The 19,529-nt window shown below is 45.2% G+C and overlaps 1 protein-coding gene across 1 annotated transcript in view; it reads right to left on the bottom strand.

The window, feature by feature from the left end:
- The window catches only part of LOC147725086 (uncharacterized), a 449,247-nt gene that overhangs the window by 79,477 nt on the left and 350,241 nt on the right, over nt 1-19,529 (bottom strand). Inside the window, exon 5 of the mRNA XM_086918165.1 lies at nt 1,316-1,558. Within this exon, the coding sequence (XP_086774291.1) occupies nt 1,316-1,558 (243 nt within the window). The remainder of the gene's footprint in view (nt 1-1,315; nt 1,559-19,529) is intronic.

Here is a 19,529-nt window from a genome sequence, read left to right as displayed (position 1 = left end):
CTATGGATATCTAGAATTCACAGGTATATCATAAAACTAGCAATGATTTGAATATAAAATCTCTGATATATCCTTATATGTGATCGTATATATATATTTTTTGATTTGTAGAATCCAGTCCCTGATGAAGGCTATTAATTAGCCGAAATGCATTAGACAATGAAGTATTGGATATAAGGCTGGATGCCATTGATTGTTTTTTTAATCAGTTTGAAGATATGATGATGGAGAATAAATATCTTGAAATATGAGAGTTCTGGATTTTTTTTAAATGATCCGCAATTTCACATTGTGAAGAACTTTACAACCCTGTTATAGGGACACCGCTGTGTCTAGGGGACGTCATCCAATTAAAGGTCACGCTATTCATTTGTTTACCAGTACCCTATGACGGAGAGTACACCCTAGAGCACGCAACAATAGTTTAATTCATAGTTGATTCCAGTGTGCAAGCGTGAAATAACTTTTTTTTTTCAGTTAAACCTAGGACATGCTGCCTTATTGTGTGACATGTCCTAGTAGTGGCAAACAGCCTACTTTGTTTCTCACTACTGTGAGGCCTATTCCTATCAAATGCAAGCATTGGGAATTTCCTTATATATGCTAATGTGGTAATTCTTGATATGAAAAGAGTGATGTTGTCATGTTTGGTATGTTTAGAATGGTAGTGAGAAATCCTGCTTAATGGGTTAGTTAGATTTAACATTACTATTTTGGAAATGCCACTTTTAGAAAGTGGGCATTTCTCTGTGCTTACAACTAGTCTTTTTGCAATCTGACTCCAATCCCCATCTAGGGCAGAGTGACAGCGGCACTTTTGTGCATAGTTTCTGGACAGCCCTTACACGGGAAGGGGTGGGTGTGACAGGTTCACATCTGCATACTGATAGCCTTCCTGGACTGGGAGAGAGAGGGGTGTTCACACTTTACATTTGTATAGGCTGTGTCCTGCCCTCACACAAATGGATGATTTACCCTCATGAAGTCACCATCATGTATATCAGCAATATTATCTCACTCAGTCACACTTTCCCCTAAGTTCATGCTTTCTACTTCCATTATAAAACTCATCGTTCTTGGTTAATATTTACATACTTGCATTAGTTGCACTTGCCTTCCTTTTACTGTCATTGTATTTCTCCTTTAATCACTTGTTCAACATTTTTCCTCTTTTATTTAATCCAGAACAGTCACTGCTGAAACTCAGGTTATTGCAATCTTACTGTAGTTCCCATATTGCAATGGGCACAGGCGGTGAATATGTTATTGAAGAAGAAGAAGACAGGTAGATCAGTATTGAGAAATGGTCACTCACCCGCCTGCAATGAGTTCAACACCGGGATCAGCTGGGTTGTTGCTAGGGGCAGCTACGCACCTCTCTGCCCTTAATGTAAATTTGTCTCCATCAGGGAATGTAGTTAAAATACCAATGTAAAGCGGTGTGCCCACTGTCAGGGTGTCGTCTTCTGTGAGTGGATCAGTAAAGGAATTAGACTTGAAAGCAGCCATGGTGGCAGTAGTTGGTCCAGAGCCATTCACTGATGGTAGAGTAGCTATGCTGGATATAGAAAAGAGAGATTTCAGGATACGTACAAGAGAGTTTATGCAAATTACATAAAGAGATTTATGATTTATTCATTTGAATCATTGCTTTAGTTCTGAAAAAAGAGGCTTGAGGACAACTTACGTGACTATAGATGATGCACCTAATTCAGGGGAGTTACAGACCCTGAGTTATTTCAAGGGAGATTTTTGTGCTGATTTTAACAGAAAGGCAAGGGAAGTCATGCATCTGAGGATTAAAAGAACTGTGCTGTTCTCAATGGAATTTATGAAATATAAGAACAGATCAAACAACATATTTGACTGGTGCATTTACATGTCCTTGCTTGAAAGAGATTCCTTGCTGCATACAACATTTGCCACATTATTATAAAACTAGTTCTTCACCAGGGGATTTCTTCTCATATTCATCAAAGGCAGGATATTTCTGAGCATGTGCAAGATACCGGAACATACAAATATAGAGATAGTTTCTCATATTTTTAACCCAATCAATAAATGAAAACATACTTTAACAGCTACATTTAATGTTTATATTTCAATCCAGTTAGAGAAGATAGTACAATAGCAATGCAATTGGCTGAGAAATACTACTCAAAATAGGACAAGTAACACAAAATAAAATTAAGTGGTGTTGCAAAGTAAATAGTACACCTAGCACAAAACACAACTGTCCCTTTTAAGAATGCTAGAGGCCAATGCTTTCCAATCATGACCGGCAGGATGATCATTTTCAATTACCTATCATAACCTGCAGGGTGATAGTTTGGCTGAGGAAATATAAATTTTATGGTCAAGATTGTGTTCCCTAGCGTGTACCCCACCGACTCCATGTACCAGCTTAAAGTGCATGTAACTTCCCTCCTGTGCCAGCTACGAAGACGCAAATACATTTGCGTCCAACGTTAACATGTCCTCTTTCAGACCCACCCTGAATGGGTTGAATAGTCCGTTCCTAAGTATGCTATGCCAACGTCTTTTTATAGTGTACCTTACACGTTTTTCAGCTCTGGCAAAGTAGGCCCTGAATCTCTGCCATCGAGCCATTTTTCTGGCTTCTGACTCTGAAAACCTCAGCCCAGGCTGCCTCTGTACCCGTGAACTCTGACTTACTTCCAGCGCGGCCCACCGTGCTCAGCTCAGCCTGCTGCCTGCCAAGACTGACTATAACCTTCGAGTTATCTGTTCCGCTCCTCGAAAATACATTCCTGCCTACTAGCTTCAGTAAACATCCCCCTCATCTGCAGAGCAAAGGGCCAACCTGTCTCCGTGCAAGTAATTCATAGCCTCTGTTACCATGCTCCCATGGAAGGCCCATGCCCCCACGCTTCTCATGCAGACACTCAGGCGCTTATACACGCACTCACAGTCAGTATAGAATAGCTTCTGCCCCAGAGACCTTTCCCTCCAGATAGTATGGTTCCCAAACATCAGATATCAGATATGATAGAAGTACAAGTTGATCTGACATGCCAGACTTCTGTCTCTTTCCGTCAGTGTAAATGTCAAGTTTCCTGCACCCTCCCGTTTCACGTCAACCACACGTCATGCAGCTGCGCGCGCATCCAAGCTTCCGATTTCTGCTGACATTGCGACATTTCTGTTAGTGCCACCCCTTCTGTGACACCTATTTGGTGACGTTTCTAGCACACACCTCTAATTCACGCCTAGTTCACGCCTTCTGATTACGTATTGCTAACACGTGGATGCTGTTATCTTGTTTTCTCTCAGCTGTTACGCCTACCATATGTTTTTCATGACAATGAATTAAGTATATAAGCTATGTACTGTCAATAAAATGTGGTGCGCACTCTTCTATCCCTTCCTGGACCCTGTGTGGTTGCGGGAACATGATAGCCAAGTCATGACCATTCCTTTTTAAGGAATAAAACCCCTAAGAACTCTAACACCACGGACTCTGCCTCCTTCTTTCCGATTGAGTTATTATTGATTAAGTACTTACCTGCATAGAAATTATGATAGTAAATTAAATATTTACGACATTTTGGCGCCCGAACAGGGACCCCTCCCCCACCTCACGCGCCGGTTGGTGCATTGCAAGCTCTGTACCCTGCCATCAGCTAGACGGAAACTACGCGTACCGGCAGGATTTCCTGCATCTCCCTCTGGCCCACGGAGGTGATGAAGACTGCGATCAGTACCCAGACGAGGCGGTGAGGAGTGCGGAGGATCCCGACCAGAGCCTAGCCGAAAGAAGCAAGGTCCGAGGTGTCAAGAGGCCCACCAGTTTTCCGAAGTTTTCCGAAGTTTTCCGAAGTTGAGCCGAGTCCAGTCCAGTCGAGTTTTCCGAGGCCTTCCGATTTCCGTGCTTCCCGGTGAGTACCATTGCTGGGTCGTATCAAGACGGGTTTGGGTACACAAGTCCGGTCTGCACTGTTTTTAGACAGTGTATCTGTGCTGTTAGCAGTACTTCCGTTATTTCAAGGTCTGCACTGTTTTTAGACAGTGTATCTGTGCTGTTTAGCAGTACATCAGTATAAAGGGGTAGTGATATATGTTTTAAATGTTTTTCATGTGATTAATGTCGTGGTATGAGTGTGACTGTTTTTAATGTGCATTATTGTGCGTTCTTGTATAAATAGCTGTATTCAGTATTAAGTAGGTAAGATCGAGCTTTCAGTACTAAGTAGAAACAAGATGCCGTTCTTCAACAAGTTAAAGCAGATAGGAACTAGGAAAGGGATACTGGAGGAAGAAATCCCTATTCCCCCTAGGGACACTCCAGGAAACTTCATGTACCACAAGCATGGCTTAGATGCCATATTGTATCTAGATTTATGGGCCGATTATACAAAACATCTAGACGAGAGACACAGATGGCCAGTTACTGGAACATGGGATGCTGAGTGCATCATGAAGGTAGAGGAAGCACTATGGAAAAAGAAAGCCAGACAATCTCAGAAGGACGCCATAGAGTTTTGGCGTAAGGAATCACATAAGCGTGCTGAAAAAGCACTACGTAGAGAAGACAGACTTAGAGAATCAGATAAAGCCCAAGAAAACGAATTAGTTACCGAAGGGATCCGAGTAAAAACAGAGCAAGTAGACCGTGCACGAAATAACCTCGTAAACGGCATGTATCTTGCGGCCGAGGGTTCGCCTGAGGCCATTTCAGAAATACCGAAAAATCTACCGCCACCATTAGTGCCAACTAAAGTAAATCACAGGACCACTAAAGACATATTCCTGAATTCCTATCTAGAGGATGTAGCACCCGCTTACACCAATCTGCCTGTCCGCACCCTGCCTAACGACAGGGATGGGGGTGGTAACCCGCCCCAAGATCATATTCCGCCAGTACCACAACAGATTCCTCCACCTCCACCACTTCCCGCAGTTAAAATAGATCTACCGAAACCACGTCTACCTGACGCTACCAATGGACAAATTCAAGTTCAGATACAGACTCCTCAGAGAGATAATGCCCAAGCTTCCGTTTCAGGAGGTGCGACGGGGGGTTTTCACACCCCACCATTGACACACAGAGTAAACCTTAGGGATATGCAGAGTCCTCTCACGTTCAAGTCACCCCGTCTTGACATACTCAAAGAAAAACTTTCAGTTTGCAGATATGATCCAGTACCCGGCAAAAACGACAGAATGATGATGGCCTCATTACGGTTAAGATCTGCTACTGATTTCCTGCTGTTATTTGCAGGGATGAAGGAGCGCCTAGATAGAATATATAAGTTTATTCAGACTGGTAAAGACCCTGACAGTGTTAAGGATGCCATGGAGCGTCAGAAAGTTGACATTCAAGCACAGATACTATGTTTTTTCATAAATTGCCTAATAAGAGAAAGAGATAGGCCTGGGACAGATCAGAGCGAGTTAGATGCACTAAACAAGTGGGGTCAAAATATATCCGAAGGAAAACATGATAAGGGGGCTTGCATAGCCAGTATGTACAAGAAAATAAGAAAAGCAGTGATAGAAATGCACGAAAAAGAGAAAGAAAGGGCCTCCTCCGAGGAGGAGGAAGAACTTGAAGAATCAGAAAAGACTACAGATACTATAGCGTATGTAGGTAAGGGAACTTACCTTAGGAAAGGTACCCGTCCGGAAAGCAAGAAAGTTTTCCTCTCTGCCTTAACCAACCCGAATTCTTCTGAACACCAGTTCCAGGAGACTGATAAAAGACTCCGAGACCGAGTGGGGTACCACATACTAAATTCAATGGATGAACAGGAATTAGCCCGGTCAGCTATATTATGGGCTGAAAATCCGGATATGTATAATGATGACACCGTAGCACAGACATTCCTGAACCTCTCCCCAGACGAGCAGAAATTAGCAGGTGTATACATGATGCAGCACCTCCTCACGAAATACAGAAATAAACATTCCGATCCAGGTCCCTTACACGAAACTCTAGAAGCACTACTCATGGATAGATGGAGAGGTCTAAGTACCAAGTTAATACAGATAATTCTAGAACAACGACATAGATATGACACTTTTGCAAGCTCTGAATATGTTCCCGCTCCACCCCCAGAAAGAAAAATGTATCGTATGGAATGCCTGAGTGGCATTGAAAGTCAGAACCCCTTACGAGAAGTACACCCAGTTATGGGTGAGGATCATCTCTTGAAACGCGTGTATGTACACACGCCACTGACTAAGTTAGAACTGTTAGAAATGAAGAAACTAGTACCGAGCCATGATAAAGACCCTGCAGGTTTCCACAGAGAGCTTAAAGACATGTTACTGATGGGGGATTACACATATGAAGATATCATGAAAATGTTAAAGGTACTGCTGCCTACGGGCATATACGAGAAACTCAAGGAAAAGGAATGGGAGGTGGGAGACAAAAAGATTGTATGGGCAGAAATAGAAGACGAAGAGAGCAAACGTGTCCCAGGGGTAGGCCTCGGGGACAAAACCAAAGCATTACCAGGTTTAATAGTACAGGTTCTGCCAAGATTACTAGCAACTAGAAAAGAAGACTAGGATGCAATCTCAGCATGTAAACAGAAACCCGACGAAGATACTAGTGATTTTTATTCAAGATTCGAGAAATGTTTTATCATTAATAGTGGTCTTAAACCAAGTAGCGAATCGTACCCGCATCTTTTTGTATCAAAGCTAGTCGAGAATTCCCTGTCAGCAGTTAAAAACCGTGTATACAAGGTCGAGAGTACATGGCAAGCAAATACGCCATCACAGATGTTACAAATGTTACAATACCATCAGAATAGAATTAGAGAAGAACAAGATCAGGAACAAAAACGTATGAAAGACACAAAAATGAAAATGTTAGTAGCCCAGTCGGTACATACCGACGGAAATAGGAAAGGTACGAATCAGACAAATCATTCCGCAGGTCCTGTTAAAGGGACGTGCAATTATTGCAAGCAACCAGGTCACTACGTACATGAATGCCCAGTTCTGAAACACAATATAGCAACAGGTAAAACGAAAGAGAGACCGCATCCACCAAGACAAGATCAGGTCCAGCAACAGACTCCACAGAATGTACAGACCTCAGAGAACACACAGCCTATGCATGCTTCATCCCATACAGCACAGACAGTAGCGGTATCTCAGCCACAGCCTCTTGCCGCGACTCAGCAAGTTTCCCAACAAATGTACCAGTATGCCCAATCTGCTTACCCCGATTATCAGCGATATACATGAAACAGCCTAGAGAGGGAATTTGGCTTGCCTCTTATTGAAATTCCTGTAGATCAAGAAGGTCCTTATGTACACAGTCAAGTATTGGGAAAAGATAGAAAGTTTTTAATTGACACAGGGGCAAGCCGCACTACAATCAGTCATGACGAAGTCCCAGGGGCACCCCTCTCAGGCTCACAGAATGTTTCCCTTGGTTTTTCAGGACAGCCCATTATAAATGAAGTATCAGAACCAGTTCCCCTGGCTGTGGGTCCATTATCACGTGTTACAGACTTGTTACTTACGAAATCATGTCCAGAAAATCTGTTAGGAATTAAAACATTGAAAGCTCTAGGAGCTATAATATGCTGTTCCCCGGAGGGAGTTAGACTTTTTCTGCGGGATTTCAAGGGTCATTATGTTTTGCGAGAATTCGATGTCAGATTGAAAAATGTACCAGATCACTTGTGGGCAACAGGCCCAACTGATGTAGGTTGTATGCATATTACACCATACCGTGTTACACTCAAGACAGGAGTAGTTCTACCACGAATCAGACAATACAAGTTACCACCCGATGCTGTAGTGGCTTTACTGAAAATCATTGAAGAGCTCATTGCCCAAGGAGTGGTCGTAGAGACCGACTCCAATATCTGTAATTCACCTATCATTCCAATTCTTAAACGTACTGATCCCAATGCACCGCCAGTATATCGGCTGGTGATTGATCTTCGAGAGCTGAATAAATGTATTGTACCACAATACCCTGTGGTCCCCGATATCTCTTCTCTATTGACTGTTATTGATTCAGAAGCAACGTTCTTTACTGTAATTGACCTCAAGAACGCCTTCTTTAGTGTACCTATTGATCCAGAGAGCCAATATCTCTTCGGATTCAGTTTAAATGGACGAAGTTTCAAATTTTCACGCGCACCTCAAGGATTCACAGAAAGCCCCAGCATCTATAGTCAAGCACTGAAAAGACAACTAGATTGTATTCAAATGCCAGTTAACACTGCTTTACTGCAATACGTCGATGATCTGCTGATCACCGCACGAAGTGAGCCCGAATGTGAACAAGCATCACTGACAGTCTTACATTTTCTGGCAGACAAGGGACACAAGGTGTCTCCTTCGAAGCTACAATTCTGTGGTCAGCAAGTTGTATACTTGGGTCACTTGCTGTCCAAAGTGGGGAGACAGCTCACTCCCGATCGCATTCAGTTAATTGTAAATATGCCACGACCCCAGACACAAAAGGAAGTGCGGGCCTTCATAGGCCTCACCTCGTACTGCAGACAATGGATTCCTCAATATGCATTTCTAGCTAAACCACTCATCCAGTTAACGACACAGGAGGCAGCAACTTCGATTGTCCTCCCTTGGACTCAGGAACATACACAAGCCTTTGAGGAACTAAAGAAAGCATTATGTCAAGCACCAGTTTTAACAACACCATGTTACAGCAAGCCGTTTACACTTTTCGTTACAGAACGTGATGGTACAGCATTGTCTGTCCTCACCCAAGATCAAGCAGGTTCATATAAGCCTTGCGCCTATTTTTCAAGTACATTGGATTCAGTAGCGCAGGCACTCCCTGCGTGCTTAAAGTCTGTAGCAGCAACAGCATTAGCAATCAGACAGAGTGATTCAATTGTCCTAGGGCATCAGTTAACAGTACAAGTTCCACATTCTGTAGAGGTTCTTTTAAACAGAACCCAGACTCAACACTTGACTATAGCACGACTGACAGGTTATGAATTGACGCTATTCCAGCCTCACATAGAAATCAGACGTTGCAGCATTCTGAACCCCGCAACACTGTTACCTACAATTATGACAGATCCAGCCCCGCATGATTGTATAGAAATCATTAATGCAGTAACAAAGCCCCGACGAGACTTAACAGATGTTTCACTGACAAATCCAGACCTGACACTTTATGTGGATGGTTCATGTATGAGAACAAGTACAGGAGAATTAGTGGCCGCGTATGCAGTGACCACTGAAACCGAAGTAAAAGAAACACATCGTATTGACACGCTGTCCGCTCAAGCAGCAGAGCTTATTGCTCTGACCCGAGCCTGTATTCTAGCCAAAAACAGAAATGTCAACATATACACTGATTCCCGTTATGCGTTCGGAGTTGTACACGACTTCGGCATGTTATGGCAAGAACAAGGTTTTCTGACCTCTCATGGTGCCAAGATCCAACATGGTCCCCTCATTCAAGCACTGTTAGAAGCAATACATCTGCCTTCAGGCATATCCGTCATGAAGTGTAAAGCACATACTAAAGTTACAGATTCTGTTTCCCAGGGTAACGACCTGGCAGACCAGACAGCAAAACATACAGCATTGACTCACACTCAGACAACTGACATGACAAAGACAATAGGACCGACAAATTGTATGACAGTCAGGGATCCCACACTAGATGTAATCGATATTCAGGCACATGCTACTCCAGATGAAATAAAGAAATGGACTGAACTAGGAGGGATTCAAACAGAACAAGGTTGGATGACGAAGGGAAAATCTACATGGTTTCTCCCTGACTCTATGGTTCAAGTCATGGTTAATACAGCACATAGTCCAGCACACCTAGGAGAAAAAGCAATGCTAGACAGTTTACAAAATCTTTGGAGCAATAAACACTTACGAGCAGCAGCAAAACAGAAAGTGCGTACTTGCATGATCTGTTGTCAGTTCAATCCAGGTAAAAGCGTCCCTGTAGAGCAAGGTGGATTTCATCCTCCCGATCACCCTTTTGAAGTCCTCCAGATGGATTATATCCAGATGGACCGTTGTCGAGGATTCAAATATGTCCTCGTAATTGTTTGTGCACTGTCCCGTTGGACCGAAGCATACCCAGTCCCAGATTATACTGCTCCGACCACTGCCAAGCAGTTGGTTCATGAATTTTTCCCACGGTACGGCTTGCCCCGTGTCGTGTACTCAGATAACGGTCAGCCATTCTCATCCGAGCTCATGAAACAGGTTTCCCTATTGCTAGGATACCAGTGGAGATTCCATTGTGTCCGACATCCCGAAGCCGCAGGCCTTGTAGAAAGGCATAACCAGACATTAAAGACACGCCTTGCAAAAATATGTAAAGAGAAAGGGGTCGACTGGATAGTCGCCCTGCCCGTGGCACTGTTCTACATGAGGATGGTTGCCCACTCGAGATCAGGACTATCCCCGTACGAAGTGGTCTTTGGTAGACCACCGAATATGTGGGGGACGCCCATTCCGAAGAAGATCACTGATGTTGATTGTAATATGTTGACAGATTACCTTGCCTCCTTGATGTCTGCACTCCAATCATGTCGTTCACAGGTTGCCGCAGCTTTCCCCGACAACACTGATGTAAAGCCACATGATGTCCGTCCTGGTGATACAGTTTTAGTACGGAACTTTGACAGGAAGAGTCCGCTGGAGCCCCGCTGGAAGGAGCCAAAGACCGTCCTTCTTACAACGAGGACCGCAGTGAAACTGGAAGGCAGAAAGGGGTGGGTCCACACGAGCCATATCAAAAAATATAATGAACTGAAACCAGATCCAGGCTCGTCCACCCCCACCAAAGACTGTATCAAAACTAGTGACTTTAAAACTTCCGAACGAGAGAAAACTCCCCAAGAGGAGTACAAACTTAAGCTCCGATCTAGCAAGTCAGACAGTTTAATTGTTTAAGTCCTCCCCTAGGTGAATCGGTTAAATAGTTTCTGACATGTATCCCCTAGATCGAGATAGAGAGAGAGAAAGACAATTAAAGAAACGTACATATTGTAAATCACTACGTAGTCACTGTATGGTGACATTATTAATTATGTTTTTTCTAAGTGTTCTGATAATCATTGCGAGTATACTGCTCCCCATCTATTACCCTATTTTCAAGCGTGAACAATCTGCTTATAATGTTTCTGCTGAACATTCTTTTAGTAAGCTACCTCCACATGAACTTTCTTACAGACTTGCGCTGCGCAACAACACATTCATTAGTATGTTACATCATTCCCATCAGACTAACAATGCTACAAATTGCTGGATATGTGGCCGACTCCCTCCCTACCAGAAACACAAGGGAGTTCTGCCCCTCTTTCCGTACCCGTTCACTCACAACGGTTCCTGTGGTGCCTGTTTAGAATAATAAATTCCGTAGATCCCGATATTGCTGTTTTCAAAGGCAGCTGGGTTTGGGGAAACTTGAACTTAGTTCTGCTTAATGCCTGTTATCCTGACAAGAAGGGACTCCCCATTAGAATAGGAACTGATCTAGAAAACGAAGTTTATGGATTAGGTAATTACACAATTAACCTTATGATCCTTACAGTTGAATCCGAACCTGCTCCAGTTTTGCCCGCTATGTCAGTACTACCAGTCACTGGTGAATTATGTGTCAGCAAGAAAGGTTCAGTACACTTAGGCCATAGTAAATGTACTATTGTGGTCGAATTCAGTGATCAAGGCAAGTCTTCTTTTAGAGCTACCCGTCATTCCTACTTTGTTTGTGGTCATACCGCATACATACGCTTACCTCCAGATTGGGATGGTACCTGTTACATTGCATTCCTTCTGCCACCTGTTTTTCTAGCTCCTCCTGACTATCACAGAAATACAAATCTAGCAAAGAATAGACTCAGAAGAGATATCTCACTTGTCGACTATACAGAAACAGCATGGGAACAATACACCGATTTTAATAAAGGATTCTTTTTCTTTTTGGGTCCCGTCCAAAATAGTAAACTAATACGCAGATTAACTAGAACCCTTGAAGCAGTAGTGAATGAAACTGCCTCCGCCTTAGGTAACTTAACAGAAGAGCAGTCCGCCATGCGGGTTGTTGTTCTTCAGAATCGTCTTGTTATTGACGTCATCTTGGCAGATAGAGGTGGAGCCTGTAAGGTCATCGGGTCAAGTTGCTGTATTTTCATTCCACAAAACGCACCATCTGTATATCAAGCTATTACACGTCTTCATAAAATTGCAAATCTGATACATCAAAATCCAGGCACCTGGACTTGGTCCGGTTGGTTCTGGACAACGTTAACCGCTTGGGGATGGAAGATCCTATCCTTCCTAGGCATTGGCCTAGTCCTAGTATTCAGTTGCTGCCTGTGCCTACAGTGTGGGCCAGCGATTTGTGGACTGTGTGCCACATCATGCATTGAACATTCCAGTTTACTCTCAAAACGTGAAAGAAAGAAAGAAGAGCAAATGATGTTACAAGAACAAACTGATCGATTCATGAGGATCGATATATCATGAAGGGTCCGTAGGGAACAAGGAGGGAATGAGGAAATATAAATTTTATGGTCAAGATTGTGTTCCCTAGCGTGTACCCCACCGACTCCATGTACCAGCTTAAAGTGCATGTAACTTCCCTCCTGTGCCAGCTACGAAGACGCAAATACATTTGCGTCCAACGTTAACATGTCCTCTTTCAGACCCACTCTGAATGGGTTGAATAGTCCGTTCCTAAGTATGCTATGCCAACGTCTTTTTATAGTGTACCTTACACGTTTTTCAGCTCTGGCAAAGTAGGCCCTGAATCTCTGCCATCGAGCCATTTTTCTGGCTTCTGACTCTGAAAACCTCAGCCCAGGCTGCCTCTGTACCCGTGAACTCTGACTTACTTCCAGCGCGGCCCACCGTGCTCAGCTCAGCCTGCTGCCTGCCAAGACTGACTATAACCTTCGAGTTATCTGTTCCGCTCCTCGAAAATACATTCCTGCCTACTAGCTTCAGTAAACATCCCCCTCATCTGCAGAGCAAAGGGCCAACCTGTCTCCGTGCAAGTAATTCATAGCCTCTGTTACCATGCTCCCATGGAAGGCCCATGCCCCCACGCTTCTCATGCAGACACTCAGGCGCTTATACACGCACTCACAGTCAGTATAGAATAGCTTCTGCCCCAGAGACCTTTCCCTCCAGATAGTATGGTTCCCAAACATCAGATATCAGATATGATAGAAGTACAAGTTGATCTGACATGCCAGACTTCTGTCTCTTTCCGTCAGTGTAAATGTCAAGTTTCCTGCACCCTCCCGTTTCACGTCAACCACACGTCATGCAGCTGCGCGCGCATCCAAGCTTCCGATTTCTGCTGACATTGCGACATTTCTGTTAGTGCCACCCCTTCTGTGACACCTATTTGGTGACGTTTCTAGCACACACCTCTAATTCACACCTAGTTCACGCCTTCTGATTACGTATTGCTAACACGTGGATGCTGTTATCTTGTTTTCTCTCAGCTGTTACGCCTACCATATGTTTTTCATGACAATGAATTAAGTATATAAGCTATGTACTGTCAATAAAATGTGGTGCGTACTCTTCTATCCCTTCCTGGACCCTGTGTGGTTGCGGGAACATGATAGCCAAGTCATGACCATTCCTTTTTAAGGAATAAAACCCCTAAGAACTCTAACACCACGGACTCTCCTTCTTTCCGATTGAGTTATTATTGATTAAGTACTTACCTGCATAGAAATTATGATAGTAAATTAAATATTTACGACATGGCAGTAGCTTGTTTTCAACACAAGTGTTAGACCAATCAGCCTCGGGATGCTTTTCCCCTTAACTTTTTGCCTCCTTGCCCCCAATTTTGATGAATTATTTTTGTTGGCCCTAGGACTGTGAGTACCTTATCATTGCCAACCAGACCTAAAGAGCATGCACTCTCTCCCCTAATTATGGTTTGATTGCCCTATGCACAATTGGCATATTTGATATATTTATGAGACCTAAGCAGCGTGCACTACATGTGCCAATGGCATATAAATTAAATGCTACTAGTGGTTCTGCTGCACTGATTGTGCCACCCAGACAAGTAACACTTTAAGTTGGAACGGCAGTGGAGGTCAGGCTACTGTGAGTCCGCCAAGATCATCTATAGAAATGCTCTGAAATAACTCCACAACCTGATTAGGAGCGGATCCGGGCTGGGTCTCCATGGATTCAATCAGGCTATTCCAGACTGCCGGAGTGGGGCGTGTAGTTAGCTGAGATGGAGCGGATCCTGGTAGTTGAGATGCAAGCAACAACTAGCTACTGGTACTCAAGGCAGCAAGGGCGGGTGAGTCAGGCGGCAGATTCAGGGGTATCCACGATGTGCTCCTGGATCTGTCTGTGGCATTTGCCACCTCCACCACACCTTGCTGTCTGAGCGACTGCAAGAAATGGGCATTGGAGGCACCGTTCTGGCCTGGTTGAAATCCTACCTGGATAATTGCACATTGAAGGTTGCACTCCAACCATTTATGTCTAAGCCAAAACAGCTCTGGTGTGAAGTCTCCCAGGGGTCAGCACTGAGCCCTCTCCTGTTAAATCTGTACCTGGCTCCATTGTTTACCCTGATAGTCAACTGAGGGGTAAAAGCGATCTCCTATGTGGATGACACCCAGTTGGTCTTCACTTTCAAAAAACAGACCAAGGTCGCCTTTCAGAGTTTCACTGGGTGCCTGAAAGACAAACTAAAGCTCAACGCAGGAAAGAGAGAGGTGCTATTATTCAGGAAAGAGCCACCCCCTGCTCCTGATCTCTGGTGGCCTAAAGAAATGGGTCCCCCACCGTCCCCGGAAGATTGAAGAGAAAACCTGGGCGTGAAGTGAGAGGCTGACCTTTCATTTTCTGCTCAGATAGGTCAGGTGGCAGCTACCTGCTTCTGTAAACTGAGAAATTTGAAAACATTTCTGCATCTGCTGCCTGAGGAGTGTCGGAAAACATAGTACATGCCTTAGTGACATACAGGCTGGAGTATGATAACAGGTTTTACCTGGGTCAGCCTATGTACCTGATTAGGCACCTGCAGATGGTGCAAAATGCGACTGCGAGACTGATCAGTCTCACCGCATCTAAAAGCGCTTCATTGGCTCACAGTGGCCAAAAGAATTTAATTTAAGGCCTTGCATCGGCATTCCGAGCCATGCATGGCAAATGTTCCAGCTACCTAAAACACAGACTACATGGATATAAGCAGCCTAGATCCTTGAGGTCTAATTCGCTAAATTTACTGTGCATTCCTCGTTTCAAGAAGGCTCAAATGGGGGCAGATCTTTTACACTTGGTGCAGCGAATCTGTGGAACTTCTTGCCTAGTAACTTCCGCACCATAAAAACAGAGACCCTCTTCAGGAAAATGGTTAAAACCTGGCTCTTCAGGGAAGACTAAAGGCCAGATGGCTTGACTTTTAGCTATCCATCAATGCACTACTGTCCGCTTTAGCGCCGGGACTCACTGATGTGTCGAATTGGCATTTAAAACCTTTTGGGAAGCCTTAAACAGACATTGTATTACATATAGGTCACCCCTAAGGTAGTCCTAGGTAGCCCATAGGGCAGAGAGCTGTGTAATCAAAACGTAATGAAAAGCCCCAAATACCTACCTCGCTCATAATTTAGCATTGGGATTTCCTTGCTAAACATTATAAGCTATAATTACTGATTGAAAAGGAGTAGGTCTGTCATGTTTCATATCACTGGAATGGTAATGATAAATACCCTTTACTGGTAAAGACTAATTTGCCATTACCCTTTTAGAAATACCACTTTTTGAAAGTTGGCATTTTTTGCTTTTAGCCCGGCATGCCTGCAGCCTGTCTCCAATACACATCTGGGTGGGTGACAGATAGACTTTGTGCATTCCCTCTAAAGAGCCACACACAAGGGGAGCTTAGGTATGACTAAGTAGCCATCTGAATCGTAATGGGCCATCCTGGACAGGATGAGAGGGAGGACTTGATACAAACACCTGATTAGGCTGCATCCTTTTCCCACACAAAAGGGCTGCATACCCCCCTCTAGTGAGTCTGGATCTAGAGCTGGGAGGGAAGACATCTGTGAACTTCAAAGCCCTTCTTTGAAGTTGTCCCACTTCAAAGGCACAACTGGGGCTCTGACACCATCAAATCAGTTCACTGCTGGACCAGTGAAGAACTCTGCCAGGAGGAAGGACTAGTGTGTTACTACTGGGACTGCCTCTCTGCTGGAATGCTGCTGTGGAAGAACTGCTTTTCTGCTGTGCTTTGCTGTGCTTCCCTCCTGGCTGCTATCCTCTGCCCAGCTGAGGAAAGACTGGACTCATCTTACTTGAATCCAGAGTGACTCCAAGGGCCTGCTGGCTTGCCCCTGTTGTAAGTCTCTAAGACATCAAATACATCACATCAACCTGCAACAGCACCTGGATGTTGCTTTCTGTATCGAAACAGGCATATGTCCCTTGGGGCTGACATATCCCAACTGCTGCGAGGGCCGTAAACACTGCATCAATGACTGCCACCCTAGACGCAATGCTGCCGCTGCAAGGACCCCAAATTCTGCATTGATGACTATCACTGCAGCGAGGACTTTTAACACTGTACCATGGTCTGCACAATGCATTGCCTATAGGTTTTTCTTAATTTAAGATTTTTATTAAGACATTTTCAAATTTCTACAGGTTTTGATGCATCTCTGACTTTGCACGGCTCAGCGTGGCATTCGCGGCGTTCAAGCCGTACCTTCGGTTCTTATCGGCTGATTCAATGCGGGTAGGCGCGGCACGAGGCAGCCCGTACGAGGCGTACGGCCAGCTCTATTGGTGCGGCGTGGCCCCAGTGCTCAGGAGTGCGAGGCAGGGCGGCTGGTACGCTTCATGCGTACGGGCCTTCCGCGACTCGGGGACGCACTCCGGTTAGCTCCAGCGGTGGGGGGCGGGGAGGCGAGCAGTGCAGCTCGTAGAAGGGCGCAAAGTGAGGCAGAGTTCGGGCGGCCCAGCCGGACGTGCAAGGAATGGCTCGAAGTCGAGCGTGTTCACACGATGCGGGGGCAGCCATGTATGTGGTGCAGTGGGGATCGCGGCTCCAGCGAGGAGGAAGGCAAATTTCAGCAACAGTCGGCAAAGGAAGGAGGAGTCCAATAATCCTGGCACTCTCTTCAGGGGGCAAGCTCACCCACAAGCCCTTGGAGATTAGTATGAAGCACAAGTTCTGCAAAGTCTCTTTAAGTCTTTTCCTCTCCTTTCTCAGCAAGGCATCCACTGCAGGCCAATCCCCCAGGTCAGGGTCAGTACTCCCCCTTCAGCTTTTCCAGGTCCTTCTAATCGGGCAGAGGTTTTTCGTGGTTCAAGCAGGATCTGATTTCTTAGGAGCAGGGCTCCTATTCTATCTTTTGTTCTTGCGGGCAAGGGGGCCTGAGCCTAGTTTCACCCAGTTTTGGAGCACTTTGTTTTGGAGACTCTGGCTTCTTCTTTCAGTGTGCAGGGCAGAGACATCAGATGCTCCACAGGAGGTGGATACAGCATTGTGGTGGCAGAGCACAGCCCTATTCAGAATCAAGGGGCACTCCTCCCACCCATCCTGGTATAATCTCTCTATTCACCACCTGGCAGCCCCAGCCTGTCTCCTGGTATACCCCAGCCCTGTCACACACAGAAACCAGGTAGCAGTTACACATCCTCGCAGAGGATGGTTGAAATGGTTAGGTAAGCAAATACCAGCTTTCTAAAAGTGGTATTTGCAAACACAGAATATTAAAATAAACTTTACTAAAAGAAGGATTTTATTATTGTGAGTTCAGGCATACTAAACGTGACTTTCAACCATCTTCCCTGAGTCTGTTCAGAATGTATGATGTAACAATTCCAGCAGCCCATTCTGGCCTATAAGAACAGGGAGCCTCACAATAGTGAAAAACAAAAATGGCTGTAATTCACTATTAGGACATGCCACACACATCAGGGCTTGTCCCACCTTATGCTTACAATGCACCCAGCCATTGGGCCTACCATAGGGGTGACTAATTTGAAGTTAAGGGAAGGTTTAGGGGCTGGCAAGTAGGTGCACTTGCCCAGCCAGCATGACAGTGTGAGACGTTCGCCTGATATATGATGTTTCCAATTCTGGAACCACCTTGTATCAGTCCAAACAACCCTTATGATGATCGGTTGTAAGTCAACCTTATAGACCAGTTATCCTAGTGGTAACGTGGACAAAGCAGTCTTAGGCTAAACTCTGAAAGGTATGTGAAGCCAGCTGTATTACCATACACAACCCCCTTGAATACCAAATGAAAGGACACCACACAGATATATATTGAAAATATATATATATTGATTAACTACAAATATCCCCTGAACTCTTTATGAGCACAGAAGCACAAGCGTTAAACAAAACACAGTTTAAAATACACAAAAGTTCCATAATATGGATGAGCCCTAGGAGCCACCTAAACCATATACTAAGAAAGTGGTATAAGAGATACCAATCTATAGGGAAACAGGCCTAGGGCCTTGGGAATCACTGGAGCTGATCGGGACTAGCAGTGACTAAGTCGGGAAAGGCCCGCGGGACTCGGGTGCAGTGTTTAAAGTGCACGCACTCACCAATACAAAGTCTATGGTGCATAAAAGTTAGAAAGTTAGTTCGTTAGGAATCTTCCGAGTGACCTAGAAAGCTGAAACTTGAGACACAGGCCCTAAAGGTGTGTACCAGTGTGGGAACACCAGCGTTGCTGAGTTACCTCACCCACAGGAAGCGGGTGCATAGGGTCGAAGTAGTGTCGGGTTTAGTCACGCTGGTCGATGGTGCTTGGAGCTGAAGATGCTGCAGGCGGCTCGAGGTGAAGAGTATCGGTGGATCCAAGGGTGGATCTGAAGATTTGAAGACCTGAAAGCAGAGGGGACAATGTTCAAAGTCACTAGCCAGTGACTACCGTGGAACCAGATTGGAGCCAGGCGATGTTGAGTGCAAACAGGCGTTGAGGTGTAGCTTCTCTCTGCAGCCACGTGGACACCTGGAGTTGAGGACGTCCAGGAGTCGGTCAAGAGCTGTCCCACGCAGGCTTCTCAATGATGGCAGTGTCGGCAACTTGATCAGAGCAAACAGGCCTTGGCTAATGCAAGCCACGCAGGAGTTGAAAAAGGCTTACCACTCCGACCAGCAAGGTCAGAGCGGGTGCTCCCTTTTACAGGAGCGAGGGCAAGTCCGGAGCAACCAGACGCGCAGTATAGTTCTTCGGTTTCGTTGCCAAGATGGCCGCTGACCACGTGGCTAGTGGCCGGGATGGTGCATCAAGTTGCACAATGCAAAAAGGCCCCACGCATATTGTGGAGATGCTGGGGGCTGATCTTTGGTGCAAGGGTTGCTCAGTGGTGGGGGTTCTCAGTCCCCAAAGCACAATGTTGAGGGTGCCTCTGATGCTGCGCAGTCAGCTCTTCGGATGTCTTCCAAGATGTCCGGTCCTACGTCCTCCACGGGTCCCTTCTTTGCAGGGACTGTGGATCGGGCTGTGTGAAGTCTGGGAGTCTGGGTCTTGTCAGACTCTTGGCTCGGGCTTTGGCAGGAGTCG

Source organism: Lissotriton vulgaris, chromosome 4_1 (genome assembly GCF_964263255.1).
Source record: "Lissotriton vulgaris chromosome 4_1, aLisVul1.2, whole genome shotgun sequence".
Lineage (NCBI taxonomy): Eukaryota > Metazoa > Chordata > Amphibia > Caudata > Salamandridae > Lissotriton > Lissotriton vulgaris.
Note: the sequence above shows the minus strand (reverse complement) of the source record. Positions and strands in the feature narration are given on the sequence as shown.